This window comes from Macrosteles quadrilineatus, unplaced genomic scaffold, assembly GCF_028750875.1.
Source record: "Macrosteles quadrilineatus isolate MER2022 unplaced genomic scaffold, UCM_ALF_1.0 Scaffold_4__1_contigs__length_99947679, whole genome shotgun sequence".
Classification (NCBI taxonomy): Eukaryota; Metazoa; Arthropoda; class Insecta; order Hemiptera; family Cicadellidae; genus Macrosteles; species Macrosteles quadrilineatus.
Window position 1 is genome coordinate 19,692,599 of NW_026542597.1, and position 24,402 is coordinate 19,717,000.

At 37.9% G+C, this 24,402-nt stretch overlaps 1 protein-coding gene across 3 annotated transcripts; it reads left to right on the plus strand.

The window, feature by feature from the left end:
* LOC128991471 (cytochrome P450 4C1-like) lies at window positions 1–23,696 on the plus strand. Of its 3 annotated transcripts, none has more exons than XM_054414375.1 (13): window positions 1–289; window positions 10,536–10,743; window positions 11,658–11,764; window positions 13,038–13,128; window positions 14,318–14,503; window positions 16,374–16,443; window positions 17,155–17,281; window positions 17,954–18,047; window positions 18,287–18,399; window positions 18,887–18,955; window positions 19,555–19,726; window positions 21,322–21,501; window positions 22,174–23,696. In XM_054414375.1, the coding sequence occupies exons 2-13, from the start codon at window positions 10,581–10,583 to the stop codon at window positions 22,326–22,328; spliced, it is 1,527 nt and encodes a 508-aa protein (XP_054270350.1). In that variant the 5' UTR covers window positions 1–289; window positions 10,536–10,580; the 3' UTR covers window positions 22,329–23,696. The 3 variants fall into 3 exon arrangements, with proteins under 3 accessions (XP_054270350.1, XP_054270349.1, XP_054270351.1); XM_054414374.1 differs by having other exon boundaries at window positions 1–285; XM_054414376.1 differs by having other exon boundaries at window positions 35–52.
* Window positions 23,697–24,402: the final 706 nt, after the last annotated feature.

The following is a 24,402-nucleotide window of genomic DNA, read 5'->3' on the forward strand; positions in this document are numbered from 1 at the left end:
GAACAGCATTCATTCAGCAACAGACCAGCCAGAGACTCGAGAGAAGATTGTGGTGTGTTCGTGTTGTTTTGTTTTTGTTATCTTATCCTGTTTAATACTAACCAACCAAAACAAACTCGTCTAATCTAAATTCAAATGAGATTCTGGATTCCGTAATTCTGTCAGTAGTTGTTTTCCTTGACTGACTAACAATCCTTGTATTTTTGGCCAGTTGCAGTTGCCAAGAGTGTGATATAGGCCTATCAGTGATTATTTATAGGTTCATTGAGTACCAAATTCATGTTTGTAAGTAAGTTCATTAAATGATAGCCATTAAAGCACATAAATTATTATCCAAAGTACAGTAGTTTCTTAAGAATACATTAATTTTAAAGCTTGCCAGTAGCCTACAAATTTAGTGTTAAAATAACTTCGACTAAATGTGAACCTAGCTCAATAGCCTACATGCTAAATTAATGATTTAGCCTAGCCTACATTACTAGGCCTAGCATGAACTTTCTATTCTGTAATTTAAAATTAAAACAAATTGGTTGGCCTAATTAACTTAACTTAGTTTTATAACTAGGTTGGTAATATATTTAAACGTGTTTCAACAAAACTTAATCACACATCAAGGCAGCTATGTCGTTGTTTCGGATCCTGGTCACTGCCGCAAACATTTTATCAGTAGGTACAGTTCACTTTTGTACTGTACCGGCTGAGCCGTGACATGCCCACCAAGCGTCCCACCAATGTCACGCCTCAGTTTTTTTTATAGTACGAGTACTGGCTTTGCGCCGGAACTCAGTCGGTTTGGGTCGGGCAGCAATCCTGCAACCCAGAGTCAATGTCCGCCTTCTGTCACATTTTCACCAGAAGGCCGGCGATTGTCAATTTGTAAAGACTTGGGTATCTTCGATGAATATCAGTGTTAATCTTTCAATGTCACTGTTAATTTTGTTCATCCGTTCTTCGTAGACTCTAGTCATGGTTTAAGTGTTTTGCCAGACGTCAGATGAGGTCCCGGATGTGAGGCTTCACCAGCCGCTGTCCTCGGAGAGGGTCGCCCGGAGGGACATAGGCCCCTGAATATGTGGTTTGACCTAGAAATAATTAGAACACAGATGAAACCATTGTTGTTCGATAGTGAAAAGTATTGTGAATAACATATCAAAAGTCTCCAAAAATATCTTTGGTGGAACACCCCCATTTTTCCAAAATGGCGGCCAAATCCAGTAGTTTTTTGCTTTTTATTGAAATTCTGACTTTCCAGTCAATATTGGTGAAAAGTCGTCAATACATTTAATGTTCCTCCTGAAATTACCTTTAAAATGATACCAAATACATGTACCTACAACAAAAAATAAACCCCGTAGAAATAATAAAATATTTCAAATAAAAATATTTGTTATAAATTAATGTAATAGTACAAGCAAACTAAAAATAACGTACACAGGGATCGTATAAAAATTTGCAAGTAAATATGTTATGGTTTTATTTTTATTGTTGTGGTGTGCAGAGTGACATACCAAAAGTTGCAAAAATCAGTCCACGGGAAGCCCCTAAATTAAGGAAAAAATGGCGGCTTTTCCCAATGTTGGACAAATTTTGCAACAAATATACCACATGTTTTTTTGCACATTTTTCGAGATATTGACTTGGAACCACGACCGATATTTATTGGATGGTCCGTACTTAATTTCAACAGGAAATGCTTTTTGGGCCGCCATCTTGGATCAGCCATATTGGATCTGCCACATTGGATATAAATATTTTTTAATGTAATTATAGTGTTGTGACACATCATTATGAACTAGATTTCCACGCTGATTTCAATGCTGAAATCCGTTTTTAAATAAGTTTTTTCGTTGCCTAAGATATATTAAAACGAAAACTCTCCCCTATACATCAGTTATGGACGTATCGTAAGTTACTTTGAAAATGTGTTTGGATTATTTTTCTCCAGGTATTATTATTGCTTGCAGTTTGTTCTAGCCTTAAAATATTCAGTGATAAAAGATCTTTCATTTTAGTTAGCTTTCATTTTGTTTTATTTATAGTTAAAACAGACTAGTTATAGACGAGGTACAAACCCCAACACAAAATTAAATTAAACTTTTTTTATCAGTTTTTGTTAAAAGATTTATATCTCGGATTGTTAATATGTTAACAAGTTCATTCTGGTATCAAAGTACTCAGTAAATGTTTGGCTTTAATTTTATTGATTATTAAATGACACATGACAAATTTAAAACGAATCATGTAGGCCTACCTTCAATGAACTATTGAATGAATTATTGTTATTTTGAAATTTGTCTTTAGTTAAAGACATTCATCCCCAATTCTAAATAACTCCCAATAAGGAATCCATAGCTAAAATAAAAGTCAATACTTGAACGAATAGCTATGACGAGTTTTTCCCGTTTTCACTCTGCACAACACTACAAAATAAAACCATAAAACGTTTTATTGAAATTTTTTAAAGGTCATATCCTATATTTATCTAAATATAATTTCCAAGTTACACAGTTACAGTTATTTATAAGTACAGTTATTTATAATTAAGTTAGTCATATGTACCATCAGTCAAACACCACTCCCTATCTGTTGGAACTATTTCCACGCCATACTTGAACCTGATAGTACAACCTTAGACTGTGGTAGTTTTCAATGTGTTTTTAAATTGTCAAAGTACGAAACGTCCATAAGAAATGTATGGGAGAGAGTTTTCGTTTTTATATATCTTAAAATCGTAAAACGCTATTTAAAAAACTGATTTCAGCATTGAAATCAGCGTGGAAATCTAGTTCATAATGATGTGTCACAACACTATAATTACATTAAAAAATATTTATATCCAATATGGCAGACCCAATATGGCTGATCCAAGATGGCGGCCCAAAAAGCGTCCCCTATTGAAATTAAGTACGGACTATCCAATAAATATCGGTCGTGGTTCCAAGTCAATATCTCGAAAAATGTGCAAAAAAACATGTGGTATCTTTTGTTGCAAAATTTGTCCAATATTGGGAAAAGCCGCCATTTTTTCCTTAATTTAGGGGTTTCCCGTGGACTGATTTTTTGCAACTTTTGGTATGTCACTCTGCACACCACAACAATAAAAATAAAACCATAACATCTTTACTTGCAAATTTTTATATACGATCCCTGTGTACGTTATTTTTAGTTTGCTTGTACTATTACATTAATTTATAACAAATATTTTTATTTGAAATATTTTATTATTTCTACGGGGTTTATTTTTTGTTGTAGGTACATGTATTTGTTATCATTTTAAAGGTAATTTCAGGAGGAACATTAAATGTATTGACGACTTTTCACCAATATTGACTGGAAAGTCAGAATTTCAATAAAAAGCAAAGAACTACTGGATTTGGCCGCCATTTTGGAAAAATGGTGGTGTTCCACCAAAGATATTTTTGGAGACTTTTGATATGTTATTCACAATACTTTTCACTATCGAACAACAATGGTTTCATCTGTGTTCTAATTATTTCTAGGTTTTGCTATTTATTTTCTTATTTTAAGGCGCCTAACACTCCATCTTCTGCCTCCTTGGGCTGCCTACGGCCCAGCTTCTCCGGGGACCATTAAGCTACTCACCGTCACCCACCACCACCGCCTGCCACCAGCAAGGATAATAGTTGTGCCACGCAATACGCAAGTTATACTTTGAAATTACGAACATTTTAAAAAACTTTATATTTGAAGGGGGGCCCGCAAAATGATCGATTCTTCGTTATTTATTTTTATAGTATTGTTATTTATTTAATTGTTAATTTTTTCAAAGTTTAAAGTATATTTACAGTTACCATCTTTAATTATTTCATTGTTAGGCCTAATTTGTTACTGGTACCAGTTTTTGTTATTCAGAAGGGTAAATTTTTTGAAAGATTTTTAAATGAATTCTTTGGATGGCTGACATTGTTGATGATTGTTATTTGTTGAATTTTGAGATTAATATAGGCTTTGTTGACAACTTTTGTTTTGTTTTGATATTCACCCACGGCCTTTCACTTTTGTTAGGGATGTGGGGCGGCCACTCGCACTGTCACTATGGGGGGCACGTTTCCAATGGTTGTTCGTCTGGGGATGGTGCGAGGGGTCGGCTCAGATGGTAGCAGAGCGTGGTTTTTTGTGCTCTTTCCACGAAGGGCCGTGGTTGGATTTGATTTTGGGTGATGCTGGTCTAGCAGTCTTAGGAATTTTTTGAAGAAATGTTGTCGTGGTGGGGTAAGCACACTGTTGTAGTTTTTATTAGGAGCTCGCCCTTGGCCGAGTCACCGGGTGGAATCTGGTTAATGACTTGCATCCTTTGGGAGCAAGAGTGTCTAAAGCATGGCCAATCCCAAAATTGAAACTGTGTGTGTGTGTTTACCTCATCACACAAATGTTAGGTGTTGTCGTTTAGTGTATGTATGTATGTGTGTATGTGGTGAGTGTAAGTCCGTGTTTTTTTTTATTTGGTGGCTAAGGCGGTGTGTATGGGCAGGTTCTTCTGTTTGGGACCTCATCTGACTGTAGGCATTTCAGTCCAGAGCCTTTAGTTAGTTAAGTTTGTGAATTGTTCGTTGTAAAAAAAAAAAAAAAACAATTTTTTGTGTGTTTTGTAGGTAGGTCGACTGACTGAGAGCAAAATGGGTTTGTTTGCTCCACTGCCCAATCCCATTGCTGGGGTTTTGAGCGACATTCGCCCGGTTGATGGTTTAGAGGTGGAACCTTTGTTAGAGTTTTTGGGAAAGGTGTTGCACCTGAAGGAGTTCCCAGGCATGGAGGACTCAGTGGTGTTGGAACTACTGGTTCCACTCTGCCTGAGACCTCTTGGTGACAAATTATTAGATTGTTTGAAACGGGGAGTAAATTTTGAAATTTTTCACAGTGAATTGCTTGAGCTCTTTGTCCCCTTCAGGGTCATGGAGAGATTGAAAGTTGAGAGGGTGTTTCGTCCTCAAAAGTTTGATGAAACTCTCAGTCAGTATGTGGGTGACATTTGTGGCGTGTGGCGTGTCCTACGGCTGGACATCCCTGAATCCCAACTGGTGGACATTGTCTTGCAGGGGTTGAAGCCTGAGGAGCGGTCCAGACTGATTTTTGCTCCGAAACCTTCTTCCTTTGCAGACCTGGATGGGTTGGTCATCCTGTCACGGAGCGTTCAAGACGCTGATTTTCAGAGGGAGCATGTTCCGGGGCATCTTCCCCAGACTGTTCTCCATCCCGTTGTAGCTTCCGTGGGTCAAGGTCCTGAAAAACCGCAGAGACAGAGGCGTCGTATTGTTTGCTTTGGCTGTGGTCAAACAGGTCACATGAGACGAGAGTGTCGTCAGAGGGTTAATCTTGGGACTTTGTCCAAAAACCTGAGTTGCTCACAAGGGGAAAGTTTGCCTAAGCCGCCCTGTGAGGAAGCTGTTTTGGAGAAGGTCAGTAAGAATTTGGTTTCTGTGAGTACTGCCCCTTCTGGGAGTGCTGGTTTTGGGGAGCCTCTGTCGCGGGGAATGAGGGAGCCTGCATGCATGGGAGTGAAAGCGGCGCGCTCAACTTGCCCACGACTCAACATCTTCTTAGGTAAGACGGTGCAGAAGGCCCTTGTGGATTCTGGGTCAGCCCGTTGTCTCATTTCCCTTTCCCTGTTTGAAAATCTAAAATCTTCTGGGCTAATCAAGCAAGTTGAGCGAAGTACCCACATCTGCTGGACTGCATCGAAATCCCCACTTCCCATCATCTAAGAAGCCCGTTTGAAATTCAAGATTGAACATTTTTCTTGGGTGTGGAGTTTTTGGGTAGCCAAGGACCTTTGCATTCCTGTCATTTTGGGAGCGGATTTCATCAAGCATTGTGGCCTGATTTTGGATTTAGGCAGAGGCCAGTGCTTCTTTCGTTTCGCAAGACGGGTGCTCATTCCTTTTGCGGATGAAATTGTGGATGGTGCAGCTGTGGTCGAGCCTGAGACACCCAGCAAACCAAAGGTTGATCTATTAGGGCATCTGACTCCTGGTGAGGCTGAAGCTATCAGAACCTTGTGTTCTCGTTTTCCTGAGGTGCTGACGCCAAAGCTTGGAGTCACCAATCTTTTGGAGTACGAAATCCGTTTGACTGACACCCGTCCAGTTCGTTCCCATCCTTACAAGCTTGCTCCACCCAAGATGGAAACACTCCGTGGAATCATCAATGAGCTTCTTGAAAATGGGGTAATTGAGCCTTCTCGCTCAAGTTACGCAAGTCCAGCTTTTCTAGTTCCAAAGCCAAATGGCAAGTCTCGAATGGTTCTAGATTATCGCAAGTTGAATGCTCAGATTGAAATTGACTCTGTCCCTCTCCCTGATTTGCACTCTGCGTTCGATTGGTTCGGTAAGGCCAAGTATTTTTCCGTCTTTGATTTGAACCAGGCTTACCATCAGATTCCCTTGAAACCTGAATCTCGACCTCTCACTGCCTTCTGCGTTCCGTGGAACTTGTACCAGTTCACACGTGTTCCCATGGGCCTAGCTGTGGGGGCCCAGACCCTCACCAGACTTCTGGACTCCATCTTCCATGACGTCAAGTTCAAATTTGTGTTCAACTATCTTGACGATCTTTTGGTGTACAGTGAGAGCTTTGAAGACCATCTGGTTCAGCTTGAGGAAGTCATGAATAGGTTGCTTAGGGCTGGCCTTACCGTAAATCCCGAGAAAGTTAGTTTTGCTCAGGCTGAGATTTCTTTCCTAGGTCATCTAGTATCATCTCGAGGTGTCTGTATCGATCCGGCTAGAACCCAGGCTATCAGGGAGTTTCCTCCTCCCAGAGATGTCAAAGGCATTGCCCGTTTCATCGGCATGGTGGGTTTCTACCGGCGCTTCATCCCCAATGTGGCTGAGTTGGCGGCTCCGCTCAATGAGCTTCGGAAGAAGGGCGCCAAGTTTGTTTGGGGTGAAGCACAACAGATGTCTTTTGATCTTCTGAAAGAAGCTATCATGCAACCTCCGGTCTTGGCGATGCCAGATTTCAGTCAAAAGTTTGTTTTGCAAACCGATGCTTCCTCCGTCGCAATTGCGGCTGTGTTGTCTCAAGAGGTAGATGGTGTTAGGCAGCCAATTGCGTATGCCTCACGCACTTTGAACCCATGCGAAAAGAAAAGCTCTTCTGTGTATGAGTTAGAGTGTTTGGCTGTCGTGTTTGGAGTGAATAAGTTCAGACGTTTTTTGGAACACAAAGAGTTTTTGCTGGAAACCGACAACCAAGCGCTCTCGTGGCTCCTTGCACATCCTCGCCAGCTTGGGAAAATTGGTCGTTGGGTTGTCCAGATATCTTCCCTTAAATTCCAAGTGCAACATGTTCGAGGCACGCAGAATGTGATTGCTGACACTTTATCAAGGATGTATCACTCACCTGACGACCAACCTTCTGATCAGGAGGAGCACACTGGGTGTGCCGTGCTCCTGGAGTTTCCCCTTGCCTTTTCTGAGTTCATCCCACATCAGTTAAAAGATCCCGAGCTGGCTAAGATCATTGGTGAGCTTCAAAATGGGGGAGCCCACCCCCCATATTTTCTGTCCCAGGGTGCTCTTTGTTGTCGAGACCGACAGCGAGGTAAACCCAAGGTTGTGCTGCCTAGTCTTCTTGTACCCATGGTCTTTGCGTACTTTCACTCTTCCCCTGTGGGTGGGCACTTAGGGATTCACAAGACCATTGCGAAGGTTAGGGACATGTTCATCTGGAAGGGTATGGACAGGGACATTGCGGCACGAGTGCGTTCTTGTCAAACATGCTCGCTAAGCAAGCCTGCTCAGAATACCAAGTATGGGTTGTTGTCATCTGAGGTGGCGGAGAGACCTTTGGAGAAGGTTTTCATAGACTATGTAGGGCCTCTCCCACGTAGCAAGTCAGGAAACAAATTCTTGCTTGTTTGTGTGGATGCCTTCTCCAAGTTTTGTTGGCTTTTTCCTTTGAGGAACGCCACTGCACAGCTCACCGTGCAGGCACTTCGTACCCATTTGTTCCAACACTTTGGGATACCCGCCACCATTGTTTCCGACAACGGAACTCAGTTCGTTTCTCACCTCTTCAAAAGAATGTGCTTTGGGCACGGTATCCGCCATGTGACCACTTCTCCTTACTATCCACAGCCTTCCCATGCTGAGAGGTTCAACAGAAATCTTCGATCCGCTCTCATAGCTTTTCATGCTGACAAGCAGACCACCTGGGATCAGGAACTTCCTTGGATTCAATTTGCTTTCAATACTGCACACCATGAGAGTCACAAGGCGGTCCCTTTCGAGCTGTTGTTGGGCTATCCACCCAATAATCCCTTGGCAAATGTGTGGAAAATTGGCGACCTTCTGCCACCCCCTGGTGCTGCCAATGTCAAGGCTACTTGGCAGGCGGCTAGGAGGAACTTGATCAGAGCTAGGGAATTGGTACGGAGGAAGCACAATCGAGGTCGGTTGGACAATCCTTTCCAGGTGGGGGATTTGGTTTTCTGTAAGGCTCATCCGGTCAGTTCGGCCGTGGACAAGAGAGCCGCTAAGTTGTCTCATCGGTGGTCAGGTCCCCACCGCATCTTGAAGTTCTTGACTCCTGTCTCCGTGCGGCTTGGAAATCCGCAGACTGGAGAAGTTTTCCGGAGGGCTCACATTTCTCATCTGAAGCCTTTCCGGGGAACAATTCCGTAGGTCATCTTTCGTTACTCTTGTGTCTGAGTGGGAAGTGCACTGGGCCAGAGAGCTTGATCACCTCTTCTGTCCCTTGTGCGCTGCTGAAGATTTTTCCCTAGTAAATTTTCCAGCACTGGCCAGTGCAAACCCTGGGGGTGAGTAGTCCCTCCAGTTGAAAGACTTTTGGCGTTCCCCACTTCAGACACTTGAGTTGATCTGTGGTGTTGAGATCTTCTAGAATTGGGAGAGGTTGTTTTCTTTTTTTTTGGAGAGGAAGTCCTCCTTTGGGGGGGGAGGTTGAGCCGTGACATGCCCACCAAGCGTCCCACCAATGTCACGCCTCAGTTTTTTTTATAGTACGAGTACTGGCTTTGCGCCGGAACTCAGTCGGTTTGGGTCGGGCAGCAATCCTGCAACCCAGAGTCAATGTCCGCCTTCTGTCACATTTTCACCAGAAGGCCGGCGATTGTCAATTTGTAAAGACTTGGGTATCTTCGATGAATATCAGTGTTAATCTTTCAATGTCACTGTTAATTTTGTTCATCCGTTCTTCGTAGACTCTAGTCATGGTTTAAGTGTTTTGCCAGACGTCAGATGAGGTCCCGGATGTGAGGCTTCACCAGCCGCTGTCCTCGGAGAGGGTCGCCCGGAGGGACACTCCATCTTCTGCCTCCTTGGGCTGCCTACGGCCCAGCTTCTCCGGGGACCATTAAGCTACTCACCGTCACCCACCACCACCGCCTGCCACCAGCAAGGATAATAGTTGTGCCACGCAATACGCAAGTTATACTTTGAAATTACGAACATTTTAAAAAACTTTATATTTGAAGGGGGGCCCGCAAAATGATTGATTCTTCGTTATTTATTTTTATAGTATTGTTATTTATTTAATTGTTAATTTTTTCAAAGTTTAAAGTATATTTACAGTTACCATCTTTAATTATTTCATTGTTAGGCCTAATTTGTTACTGGTACCAGTTTTTGTTATTCAGAAGGGTAAATTTTTTGAAAGATTTTTAAATGAATTCTTTGGATGGCTGACATTGTTGATGATTGTTATTTGTTGAATTTTGAGATTAATATAGGCTTTGTTGACAACTTTTGTTTTGTTTTGATATTCACCCACGGCCTTTCACTTTTGTTAGGGATGTGGGGCGGCCACTCGCACTGTCACTATGGGGGGCACGTTTCCAATGGTTGTTCGTCTGGGGATGGTGCGAGGGGTCGGCTCACGGCTCACCCTTGCTTTGCTGGATACGTTCCTTGCACAGATCTTTAGTCTATCTGGAGTGGATGGGCAAATGCAAGATTTAAAAAGGCCGCCAACATCTTAAAAAAAAAAATAAATAAATAAATAAAAATACTAAGAAATAGCAACTAAACTAACGTTAACTTATTATGATTCTTGTTTGATTTTGAGGATTTTTGTTAGTAAGTTATCTAAATATTAGGCTACCTGGTTTACACAAAAGGGTCTCTACCAAAGAGGTAATTTTTAGTCTGGTTGTTGCTCTGATTACAATCCCTACGATAGAACAAAATAAGCTCCTTTACAAGAGTTTTTAATTTTTTGAGGGTAATGAAAAACGATTGACATCTTCAAACCTGTCAACGTTAAATTTTCAATTTTTCTGTTTGAAAACTTGTTCGAAACTGTAAGCGTGAGTAGGTATTGTACAGTATTTAATCGAAATCTAATCATTTTTACTCAACAAAAAAACGGACAGTGTACGATTGGCCTCTGGGTAGGCTAAACTTATATCATAACGAAAAAGTAAATCGGTCCCAGGTGTCTTGATATGACCTTTAGTAAAAGCTTTAATTCCCAAATGGCTAAAATTCCCTGTATGGTAAATTCACTAAAAGGTGAATTGATTTATTTCTAAATGCTCCTTATGTTGTTTTCAGAGTTAAATAACCAGATAGTCTGCTTTGAAAATACACTAAACCAATATGTTGATAGCAATATTGGTTGGAGTGTTCAGTCTATTTATCTTGTTGTACATCTATGAGTACAATCGCACAAGAAGAATACGGAAAATATTATCACCTTTACCAGGACCCAGTGAATTACCCTTTCTGGGGGCGGCTTTGGAATTTGGACAAACCAGTGTTGGTAAGAAACAAGTACCCTATATAATAAGAAAACAGATATTGTTTTGACATAATATTTCTCAACAAAAGAATTGATTTTACTTATTAAAAATCCAAACTTAAAAATATTGAACTTCTCAAAGTGTTTAAAATTATTTTCATGTACGGTATTTCTGTAAGTTATATCTGATTGTGTTAGAAGAGTAGGGATGTAAAAACCCGAGTATTTAAAACTTGTGGTACCCAAAATGCATAAATACCCGTATTTATAAAATTAAGATTAATTAAAGTTTAACTCTTCAAATGTTATTATTATCATTGACTTGGTATGACAACATACACTACAACATGACTACAATGACAACATAGTACAATGTCTTAATATTGTTTTTAAATATTAGGTACCTAAAGTTCATAAATAAGCAGGAATATTTTTTAGTCTGATAGACCTATGCAATGCGGGATTTACCACTAGGCCGGCCTGCAAGCAAAAGGGGGACTAAAACAAATTTTTAGAACCAAATCTAAATTTTTATCTTCTAAAATCAATAATTTGCCATGATTGCAGGTGACGATGACCATGTCCCATGGTCGCAGGAGACGTTTATGATTTTTCAGCAATCACATGTGGGGATGATGCGAAAGATGTTCACGGTTTCTCGGTAGATTGATGCCTCCGTGACCGCAGGAGATCATGATTCCGCTGCAGTCATGGGAAAGTTCCTCTTAAGGGGCGGGAGTTGCTCGGATTAATTGAGCCCGGGGCTGAAAGTTCTAAATCCGACATTGCTAAATATGACTCCCTAAATACACTTTTTGTTTTTTAGTATAGTAAAATCTCTGTAGTAATGTTAAACATGGGAAAAAGTTGTAATAACTGTACTTGCTTAAAAACATTCTTCCCTTCATTTACATTGAACATTTACTTTTTTTTAGAATTATTGAAGAATTTACAAAATATGATTGACGACTACGGCCCTGTTGTCAAAGTATGGATGGGACCAGAAGCTTACGTGATTCTCTCTGACGCTAAGGATATTGAGGTAATAATCACTTTCAAATACTCTAAGGTTTCACAGTAGATTTTTGTCTTCATTCACCCTTATTTTTGTTGTTGTAAGAATAATATTACGGTAACAATAATACCAATGGGTGTGCCAGTGAGCTAGCAGTACGTCTATCTCGTTGTGAAATGCTGGGACAACTGACGAACTACACTTGTAAGTCATCATCAATGTGTTAACCCATTGTCTTGAGTGTAACTCACCAGCACATTTTGCAGCGAGGCAGTTGAACTACTAACCCACTGGCGCTCAATAGTTAAATCAAATTTATCTTGCAAGTGCTAGTGTCAACGTGTGCTTTTAGTTTCACTCGTCCACTGACGGTGGCACTGTACCTCAGTTGGCTAAGGCGTTGCATTGACAAGTAATTATCGGATGGTTGAGGATCCAAAGCCAGCTTTCCATCATTCGAGCAGTTTTGCTTAGGCTACGGGGAACTAGACGAAAAATTCGAAGCATTCAATTTGAAGATGGTACCGCAATTCCCCCATTGCTCTATTGAGCTTTCATTTTATTTTTTTAAACATTTATAGCCTATTTGATTGAAAATTATATTTTGTCCTTTAAAAATAAAGCAAGTTTGACTAAAATAATTACGTCATACAATAAGTGTGTCCTGGTCGTCTCGTCATTAAATTTGGGAAAAAATTTGGTTTTGGAAGCCAACAAATCATATTAACGTAGTTTTTCTTGAATAAGTGATAGTTTTCTCACCCAAGATTAGTCAAACCTTAAATTAGTTTAGATAGCCTACAATGAGAACGTCCAGGATTCTAATGAGTTTGTAAAATAATTATTGTTTCGAGTTTATCGGCTCAGAATATTAACTACAACAGTGCTGACAAATATATTAGCACACCATCAGAAAGCTATTGTCACAGCTGCTCAAAATATATTTGGGGCCTAATTTCAAATAAAATGAATATTAACGGAATAGTTTTATGAGGTTTAATAAAACATTTTTGATTTATTAACATGAAATCTTCTTCAGGTGAACATCATTGCATTCTTGATTTTGAAATCATCAAGTTAAGAGAATATTGAAAGACACACAAACAGAAATTTTAAAAATTTACAGGTGGAGGATGTGTTTAGTTTGATCAGTGATGACGGCTTAGGCCTAAATGATGAAAAATTATGCTGCATGTAATTTTGTGTGATTGAATTCGATTGTAAGCTAGTCATACTACAATGCATGTTGTAGGAAAAATTGTACTTGCTCTACAACTTTGTGATTGCTTTCATGTTGCAGGCAGTTTTGAGTAGTAATGTACATTTGAATAAACCTCAGATTTATGCTTTTTTGGAGAAGTGGTTGGGAAATGGTCTTGTCTCTTCCCCAGGTAAGACTTGACTTTCTTTTAGCGAGTTTCCTATCATAGGGAATAAGCTATTATCGCAGGTCTCTACCTAATACCGGCAATCCTGGGACCATTTCTTTTTCTTTTGTTGTCCCTAGAGGCCAAAACACTATTCAATCAAATTTGTATATATATGTTTATACATGTGTCTTTTAGTACAATAACTCGAGTAAAAATCATCCCATTTTGATGCAATTTGTTATGATGGTGTAAACCTACAAACGTTTTAATGAATTCGTGGACCAGCATGATTGGACTATGGGAACGGGGTTTTATGAGGTTTTCCCCATTGGCCATTTTTGAACCTCAAAACCAAAACTTTTGCAATTCATCCCTAAACCGTTTCGTAGAGCTAAAGAAAACAAATAATTTAGTAGGCCTATATTAAACTGTGGCTATGGAGAAAATTCCATAAAAATGTAAATTTAAAATTCCCATGTTATTCTCATAGTCATAGGCTACTATAGAGAATAAGATAACACTGTTGTAGTTTGCTTCTTTATGGATATAATTATTGTGATCAAATTCGGTAAATTTACTTATTTCATCCTAAATTATAGGTATTTCCTAAAAAAATTCACCTTATAATCACCCTAGTAGAGTAACAGCAAACATAAGTATTCATAAGTAGGTATACATAATGTTTAAATACACAATGAATCTGGCATAGGCCTATTTAAGGAAAGATTTAAGTAAAATCCTATCAGGCAAATGGAAATTCACTTAGTCCCCAGGTTTGCTGCTACAGGAGTATTTTATATAGTGTTTAATCAATTCATAATCTTTGTTTTATTTATATCGTGTTAATTCATTGACTCTCAATAATCTGGCATATTAAAGTCCGACACACTTGATAATCTGTCCCTCTTAAGTCTGGGTGCAACAAATGAGGTATAAAATACTGGAATTTCATTTCAATTTATTGATTTTCTACTCTTTTTCTTCCTTTGTCTTCTAGAGTACTTATCTGACCTCTTATCGTGTTTAAGTTAGTGTGGATCCAAGGTTGTAAGGGACTCACTGTATTTGTATTTTAACCTGTATTGCTATATAACTACTATGGCCATTTTTTAGTATTAAACCCTTGAATAAGTTTGGTGTTTTCAACTATCTCAACTTATTCCAATCCTATGCACAATCTGGACATCTTCTCACTTAAATTGTTTTCCAGCTGATATATGGAAGACGCACAGAAAACTGTTGACTCCGGCTTTTCATTTCAAGATATTAGAGACGTATATTGACACTTTCAACAAAAACGCAAGAATCATGACAGACTTGTTGAAGAGAGAACTAGGAAAAGAAAAGTTTGATGTATCACACTACGTGGATAAGTGTACATTGGATGTAATTTGTGGTAAGTTTATTATTTATTTAAAATCTCTCTGGTATTGGTTTATTTAAAATTGTTAGCCGGTTGATTTTGGATGTTGTTATCTTTAACTTAAACATTTCACTCATACTTTTTGGTTTACAACCCTTAGAACATAGATTCCAGATAAGCTTAGGTTTTTTTTTGCAGCAGCACTAAACTACAGTCACAGTGATAGGCTACATTAGATGTAGGTGTCGGTTTATGGTAGATTTAAACTAATCTTTTTTGAAAATATCATTAAATTTGTATTTTACATTTTTATGCTAATTGTACAGTTCCTTGTTAACCCATTGATGATGACACTTGAGTGTTGCTTGTATCACATTTCGTCGTTAGATAGTCATAGTGCTAACATCAATGTCGCATCTAACCTATGAGCTCTAGTGTCGTGTACTTATAGTGGGCCGACAGTGGCATGGTTAGGCAAGGGCACTCATAAGTATCCATTGACGAGTGTAGCGTTGAGGTCTTTCTACATGCGCAAGCCCGAATCCCTTAGTGCAATCCGTATCGAGCTTACTAATGTGTAGCTTAGCTGGAGTGGAAGGCCCCTCCTTAAATAAACGGTGTCCGGTTTGGGAAGTTGAGAGCATTATAGTTTAGTAAGAATTGCACACAACACCTGTTAGCGAATTTCCCATATAGGGAATAAGCTATTACCGTAGTACTCACGGTAAGACCTGGACCCGGGACCGATTTTTTTTTTCGTTTCGAGGTCCCTAGAGGTCAAAAACACCATCCGTTCAAATTCATATATATATATTTATTTTGTTATTGTATACATCAATGAGGGCTACTTTAAATGTTACTAAGCAAATCAAAATACCACAGTACCCTAAAAACATTTTATGTACTTAAAATAAAATGTTTTTAGGGTACTGTGGTATTTTGATTTGCTTAGTAATATATATATATATATATATATATGTGTCCGTTAGCGCGATAACTCGAGCAAAAATGATCCGATTTTGATGAAATTTGGTACAAACGTGTAAACCTACGTTTATTCGAACGAGTTCGCGAACCAGCATGATCGGACCATGGGAACGGGGGTTTATGGGGGCTGTTATGGGGTAAAAATGGGTTTTTCCCATTTTTGACCCAAAAAACATAAAATTTTGCAATTTCTTTCGAAACTATTTTGTAGAGCTTAAAAAAACAAATAATTTAGTATATTGAAGCGTTATAATGCGCCTAATGGTTACAGAGAAAATTCCAAAAAATTGTAAATTTAAAATTCCCATGTTATTCTTATGGAGAATAAGTAAACTGTTGTAGTTTGCTTGTTTATAAACATATTTTGCCCAAATTTGGAAAATGTTTTTATTTCTTACTAACTATTAACATTTTACATAAAAAACACTTTTACCCTCCCTGTTGCAGCAAACCTAAGTATGTTTTAAACTGATTCTATTTAAATAGGGAATAAATGTGATAATTTTAAGGAGACATTTTAGTGTAAATCCATTCAGGGAAATGGAAATTCGCTTAGTCTGCAGGTTTGCTGCGGCGGGGGTATTTTTAGTCAGTATTGAGGAGGAAAAAACAGATGTTTCTTTTTTGGCTTTTAGGCTATTTAGGTAAAAATGGATATAGGCTATTGTGTTAAAATACAAAATAATAAGAGGCATAAAAGTACATAATAACAAAAAATTAAAGAGAAATAAAATAAAATTATTTTGGTGTCAATTGGTTAGGGAATCTATCAGTTGTAATATTTTCTTGTGCATTGTGTTCAACTAACCTTTAAATTACTTTTCCTTCTTATTTTTTCACTTTATTTATTCACTAACAAATATGAGCATAGTTGATTTATATAGATTTTATTTTTCACCACTAAACATCATTACAGAGACGGCGATGGCCACAAGCATTGATGCTCAGTTGAATGAGGAATCTGAATTTACCAAATCATTAAAAGTGTGAGTTATATAGAAAACTGTAAAATTTGTTCCTGTTATTGGTCTTTTTCGAATAATTAAGAAACAGTCGAGCCTCCTAAAGTCATAAATAATAGTTTTATTAGTGTAAAAACTTCCTTGAATGATTCATTTGCGTAGCCAAAAGTTAAGAAAAAGATTGTTCATACCATCACAATAGGGTGGAACAGATTGTTGTCCTTGGAGCTTCAGCGTTAGCCGAGGTCAATTAACTTTTTCTTATTTATTTCAAAATTTTAAAGTTTGTAAAAATAGATTCAAGAAGTATGAGTCACCAGCTAATTCCAAGACCTTAAATCTGGAAATGTTTAAAGCAAAATAATCCAGTCTTGTAAGTTGTAGAGTTGCTTTAGGCTCAGTAAAAAAAACTATATGGATAATCCTAGTGAATAGGCCTAAGTATCCTGTTGGTATTTAAAAACAGTGATGTGTATCTAGAGAAATCCATGAAAACAAAGAAAATTTATAGTCCTACCTTACATTAGGAATGTAAAATATTGTATCACACTAGAACCTAGTGGAAATTAAGTTAAAATACCGAATGACTCTTTTGGATTTTAACATCTCTGGATTTATTGGAGGCAGTCATCCTTTATAGCAGTTGTGAAAGTTGCATTTTACTTTTAATTTTTATTTTAATGATTGTTTACAATTCACATGCACATTACTTGAGCCGAAAACATTGTTTTTCAGTGTTTCTGATGCAATTTTAGTCCGTGCCTTCAAACCTTGGCTGTTTCCAGACGTTGTGTTCAATCTGTCCCCTCTTGGCAGAAAATACAACCAACACCTCGACTACATAAACAATTACGTTGACCAGGTATGTTTTGATTCTTACTGTTCCAAGACTGTGATATATCATAATTTCTCATGAGTACCACTATGGTAGTGATTCCTTACTTAACATTGGGAAAATGTAACATATTTTGGCAATTGTTTTATTGTGTGGTTAGTTTGGGTTGTAATGGCCAAAATATCTTATGCCACTCATTCAAAATGGGTTTACCGTACCTGTATGGTAAGTCCCTATTTTCCACACTACAGTAGACTCCTCCGGACTGGGGCCAGTCCGGATAACGGGTTTTCCAGTTAAACCGACGTCCCCAAAAACTTGTTAAAACGGAACGTTTAAATGCATACTGTATACTGTATTTGACTTAAATTTAGAAGTCCATTGTATTTAGACACGTGATCACATGTCTCTTCCCACGAGAACAGTCGTTTCAGTACCGCCCACATCCTGCCAATCTAGTCCGGTTAAACCGATGCCCGGTTTAAAGGTGAGCGGATAAGAGGGAGTCTACTGTTGTAATATAACTAATCCTGATTAACCAAGAGTAGATCCAAAATCTAACATTTTTACTGCCTCTTCTTCTATGTTAGTCTTGAGGGTGTAGATCAAGAACTTGATCTGGGTATTGTCTAGTTCCTTTGAAACCTTTTTAAGTATACATCATAATGAAATTACATTTTTTTTGCCTTTCATTTCCAGGTGATTAGTCAGAAAAAGAAAGCTTTTGAAGAGGAAGAAAAGAATCAGGGAAGTTCTATCAGTAAAGAAAAGGATGTCGATGAAGAGTATTATGGTAAGATATTTGCCAATATTACATCGCTATAGACAACGTCAAAGAATACCTCCACTGTAAACCACAACTCAAAGCAACAACATTAAACTCAAAGTAAACTGGTGAAAAAGTTGAAGTATTTACACAACACAAATATTTGCATTTCTTTTTTGAATTGTTATTAATGGAATTAGGCTATTGTTTTATCTTGTTTGTGGGAATGGTTTTTGTATGATATTGTAATCTACAGTTTTTTCCAGGTACAAAGAAAAGACTTGTTTTTCTTGATCTGATATTGAAGTATGCCAAGGATTCTTCAATTCACCTCAACGATAAAGATATTCGTGATGAAGTCAACACTTTTATGTTTGCGGTATGTAAATGGTTTGATCAGTTTTGGAATAATATGAGTCAAAGTTTGTTTTTAGTTAAGATTTTTTACATTACATTACAGACTTAGAATATAAAATCTATTGACTAATTGTTGATTATGTAAGTATTTTCTATAAATTAGGGTATTTAATACGGTCTAGTTGTTATCAAAAAAGCTAGTATAAATCTGAAACCAGCCATGTTTTTTATTTCTCCCACTATTCTTGCGGGCCCCCTAAACATATGCGATTAGTCTCGTCATTGTAGCTAATTACAGTGTGAGGGAACATAAACGTATTCGCCGAACAGATAATGGCAATGTAGTGGGATACATCTTATGCTCAGCCTACATATCACATTAGCAGTTATAAACAATTATGCGATTGTTTAGGACGTTTAAGTAATTATTGTCGTGTCAGTATTGAGATGTCTGTGTATTATTAGCTAAGAGTTTTCATTGTTGTCTGATAATTTGTCTGCTGTTGCAGGGTCATGACACAACTTCATCTACAATTAGTTTTGCAATTTATTCTCTGGCCTCTAATCCTGAAATCCAGGTGAGACTCTTTTGTTATTGTTTTAAGCTAAACACTTTGAGAGTAGTTACTTTAATACTTTTCTTTGAAATGGGGACCATACAAAGGTAGATGCCAAGTATGAATGCAGATGAATGGCGTGATCTTGTTGTCTTGTTAGTGACTAAGGCCGAAATATTCCTTAGATACAGCTGTTAATTAATAGCCCATACAGCTAACGAAACTAAGGGACCTATAGTTTATAGTGGAATCCGAACCACATTTTTGCCTTGGTATTAACGAATTGGTCTAATTATCAGGATAGTACTGTGGATAGTTGTAGTACTCACTAGTGCGGACGTTAATCCACACCAGGGAGTATCGCATCCACAGTGCATGCCTATAAATATCGACAATTTGTGACCTCCTAGTAATCCTGGAATACCCGTACACCGTACCAGTCCATACCAGTTAATACGTGGTACTGTTCATGTAATACTATTATTGGCTTGCATTGGTTTATTTATTTTACCTTCCAACTGTGAAGACCCAGTTTACAAATACAAAGATGACATATTCTAACTTATTTAGTAAACATAACAAGCTTGACATTTGAGAAGTGAATATTTTTGTGTTTGCAGGATAAAGTTGTGGAGGAGGTGAGGACTGTGCTGGGAGACTCTGATAGAGACCCCACGTATCAGGAACTGTTGGCTCTCAAGTATACGGAGCAAGTGATCAAAGAGACCCTCCGACTCTACCCAGCTGTCCCCTACATCGGCCGATACCTTTACGAAGACTTCACACTTCCATGTAAGATCTGTTAATCTCTGTAGGCTACCACATACATTATTTGTGTCACACATTCCCAAATCAAAAGTTTCGGATCAGTTTGGGCCAACAGTTGGCCCAGGGGCTTGGTTTGGGCTTTCCGGCGATGCTCTAGTCAGGTCGAGATGAGTCGATCTTTTAATTTAGCAACATGGTTTTTCAGAATATCACATCTCTATTTAATTTTAACACCAGCTGTGTGGAATTGTGTTTTAGTGCATTTGACAGTTCTGCTTTGTTTATGCTGCCTCACCTCAGAACTTTAACAGCCAAATTGGCAAAGCAAATTGGTCAGTATCGGAGCGTGAGTAGTCTGAAACGGATCCTTGATTTAGTACTGATTAGCTCCACAATTTTGTAAAAATTTGTTTGAGTAAAAAACATACAGAACACCATTAGATTTATATATTTCATTCCGCAAGCGAATTGGTCCCCACAAAATATCTCGAGCTAGGAAAAAGGTAGCATGGCTGTTGAGGATTCATTTGAAAGCTTACGGTCCAAGGGCGGTGGGAATAATATCAGAAGTGTCAAAAATGACCCCTGCTTTGCTCCACAGGCCGTCAAAGATACAGTCATTTTCGAATGGATAACTGTTACAGTGTTTCTATAAGCTGTTTTATATATACCAGCTGATCTAAGCATTGCATATTTATTTGTTTATTGGTTTTAGTCTTAAGTTTTTAGGTTAGAATGCTAATGCAGTCTTGAAATGTATCGTGTTAGGGGAAGACCACGACTACGAAGGAGAGTACCTATTAAGGAATGGTGCACAGCATAGGCAATGGTTAAGGCCAAATTAAAACGGAGGGGAAGGGCAGCAATTGCTGCTATGGTCCCCTAGTTTTTAATAATAGTAATAACAAACAAATTCTTTAATAAGCATTTTTTGAGAGGATAGCAGGCTTACCTGAATGGGAAAGAGTCCAAACTGGCACAGGAACACAACACTTTACACTATATACACAAAACATTTAGAATATTTCACTGTCACTGACAGCATTTTCAACTAAGGAAGAGAGAGTTTTCTAGATGTCAAAAATGGTGGCCAGTGAGTTGTTGAGTCAGTTTTCCCACACACAGTTCCCATCCTACCTTTCATCTAACCCACTCCACTTCAACATCCAACCCAACTAGCAGGCTTACATATTTATTCATATATGTATAGTGCATATAAGATAAACTGAAACTGAGTTTTTTGAATTCATACTATTGGCAAAACTGACTCAACAACTCACTGGCCACCATTTTGGACATCTAGAAAACTCTCTCTTCCTTAGTTGAAAATGCTGTCAGTGACAGTGAAATATTCTAATGTTTTGTGTATATAGTGTAAAGTTTGGTGTTCCTGTGCCAGTTTGGACTCTTTCCCATTCAGGTAAGCCTGCTATCCTCTCAAAAAATCCTAAAAAATCTAGGCCCTTGTGCTCTATGCTACACCCTTAAATTCTTTAATAAATCTGATATCAGTATTTTAATATTTTAGCGGAGATACACGTGTATGAACCATTTCGTTGGCAACATATTCCAAGTAGATTGTTAAAGTGCGAACTGAGTATGCTTTTCTTGCCCAACAGCTGGTCACCTTCTCCCTGCCGGTACGTCACTTAGTCTGGTGCTCTTCAAACTTCACAGAGATCCAAAAGTTTTCCCTGAACCAGAGAAGTTCAATCCAGACAACTTTTCCCCTGAGAAGATGGTCAACAGGTTTGCTTTTGCTCATACACCCTTCAGCGCTGGTCCTCGCAACTGCATTGGTAAGTTAATTTTTGAATCTTTCGAATTTTGTATTTTGTGATTTAAAGGTTTAGCCAAAGTCCGAGACTGGGTAAAGGTAAAGGTCTCCGGAAGGCAGAGGCGTGGGTGACCAACCCAGGACTAAGGACTTCTAACACACTTATAGACCCTTCAATGAAAGACTGAAAAGGCTTGCTGAGTCTAAAAAAAGGGAGACAGGGTTGCTAACCGGGCACAAACCTATTAGGAAACACCTTAGAACCATTGGAAGGTCACAGATAGACCAATGCAGGTTCCGTGAAAATGAGGTGTAGTCTGAACACTTACGGCTGGACTGTCCGGCTTTGGCCCAAAAGCCGTCACCATGAAAGATGCTGGTGGTTTTGACTGTGACTGCGTAAGATGTTCATGATTTCACTGTGTAGACATGGAATTCTTGATTTCGCTGTAACTGCAGAAGATTTTCATGATTTGAATGATTTTGCCCTGGCCTTGGTTGGAAGATGTTTATATTACCGTGATCGCAGAAGATGTTAACGATTTCGTCCTCACTGCAAAAGATTCTCAGTTTTGCTGTGACCTCAAATTACTTTTTTTGCGAGAGATAATGTACAATATTGTATAAACTAATCAAGGTATCATAATAAATATTAAAAAAAAACTTTCTAACGCAACCCGATTTATCTGTGTAGGTCAGAAGTTTGCAATGCTAGAGATGAAGGCATTACTGTCCAGACTGCTGAGGACGTACAAGGTCAAGGCCATGACCCCTGAGCCTCTGTTGGCTTCTCAGCTGATCCTCAGATCTGAGAATGGCATCAACGTTCAGCTGGAGCGTCGTCTGTAGTATGGTTCTAACGACGAGGGTTGTCTGTAAATTAAGGCCTCCAGCCTAGAGATGTCTCTCTTATTAAGTCACACCACGATTTGCATGCAAAATTCTCCTAACTAGGTACTGCTTCAAACACTGATGAACGACAACAGTCGGCTTAGGAAACATCACACAAATGTTTAACACCACCTTCGAACCCCTTCCACCCCTTGCGCACATTTCTACATCCAAAAATTTTACACCATTCACATCCGTCTACTGGTGATGAACAATGCTTGATGACTTAGATGACAAAAATATAAACACTGAAGGTGATTAGTGGATAAAGTAAGGAGCACAAAATTTGTATGAGATTTGAACTAGTTTATTCGGCTACGTCAGGAGCTTGTTGAATACCTTAATTTTCAGACAACCCTTGTTCAGTCAAAGGCTTGCCATTTATACTTCCATCAATATACCTAAGATACACTGAACACTCAGGCTTAACGTATTAACGGTTACTCTTTGTTGACTATTGTACCCAACTGACACTTCAACCTTAACATAGTATAGAACTTGAGTCAGTTAGGTTTTGGAGCTCAAATCAATCAACCACGTTCTGTGATTTGAAAAGCGAGTAGATCAGGAGTTTCCTTTGATATTATTTCTGTACTAATTATTTCAAGTCCTTACTTTTGTACTGGAACGACTTAAGTATGAAATTAATTATTTCTGCATTTATTTTCCTACATTCCACTATTTCAATATCAAAACTATAAACTGAGCGTGGATATATGGTTTACCAGTTAGTGCAATAATTCACACACAAATGAATAAGTTTAAGGTGAGAATTCAAGCTGTTGCATAAGAATAAAAACTATTTATGCCAAGTAGTTTGGAAATAGCTCTTAAGCAGCAGCATGAATCATACTCGCCTGCATTGTAATAAAATTTTACTGCATTAAAATTAGCTATGAAAATTGGCACCTTTACACACAACAACTGTTTTAACAACCTACAACACAGCTAGATAACTGCTTTGTATATTTTATCTTAAATGTAAAAGTCATGTAGTTTGTCAATTTTTAAATTTATGTCTAAAAACATAAAAATATTCTGAATGTTATATTAAAAAGGATAATTTTATGGATTTATACATTTGAGAGAAAATTTGTGATATATTTTTATAGCTTTGTATACAAACATTTTATACTCTTAATGCTTTAACATTAGTGGTTATTTTATTTTTAATATAAATTTTATATCATATATTTGTGACATATTTCCATTTTGATTTGTATGCATGAAGTGAATGTTTTCTTTTTCAAAATAGTTTACTTTGATGTGGTATTTCAAAGAGAAAAAAACATTGTGAGCTTTTACTAATATAATTACAAAATAGTTACCACATGTATTTTTATATAGCGTTCTATATGTCACTATTTTATATAAAAAAATTTAAACTTAATTGTTTTTATATTTTCCCTGTATTTACACATTCTTATTATTTTGTAAACTAGCGTTTTAAAATCATCACTATTCTTTAGCTTTTGGACTTTAGGGTTCCTGCTGCAAATCATATAATCCTAAACTTGATTTAATCTGTCTTGATCGACCAAAGTCATGAATAGAGTTTGTGGGAGCCAGATAAGTAAACTTGACAAACTGAATTATGCTTATGACAGGAACAAATTAAAATTGTCCAGAAATTTTTTATAGGTGAGGAATTTAAAAAGAATTTATAAATATTTTAAGAATTACAGTTGTCAAAAGTAGGTCCTAAGATTTATTCCAGTAAAACCACAAAAAACTTTAAACTCAAAAGCATTGATTCGTAGCAGTTTTACCACAAACGTCTGAACGTAGTAAATAGACATCTATCCTGCAGTTCACTGTACAGTATTTTCTGGTTGTATTAGCAATACAACCATATTAATGGTTATTAATGGTTATACCATACAGTTTGCATGGTGTCTACTCTCCTGGAAAACAAGGAATCCTATGGAGAAAAACTTGTCAACTCCTCATAAATGTATAATTCTCTACTAACCCTCACGTTACGCTGCGAAAAAAGACCTGTGGATGCGTGGACAAATATTGCGTCATCTTA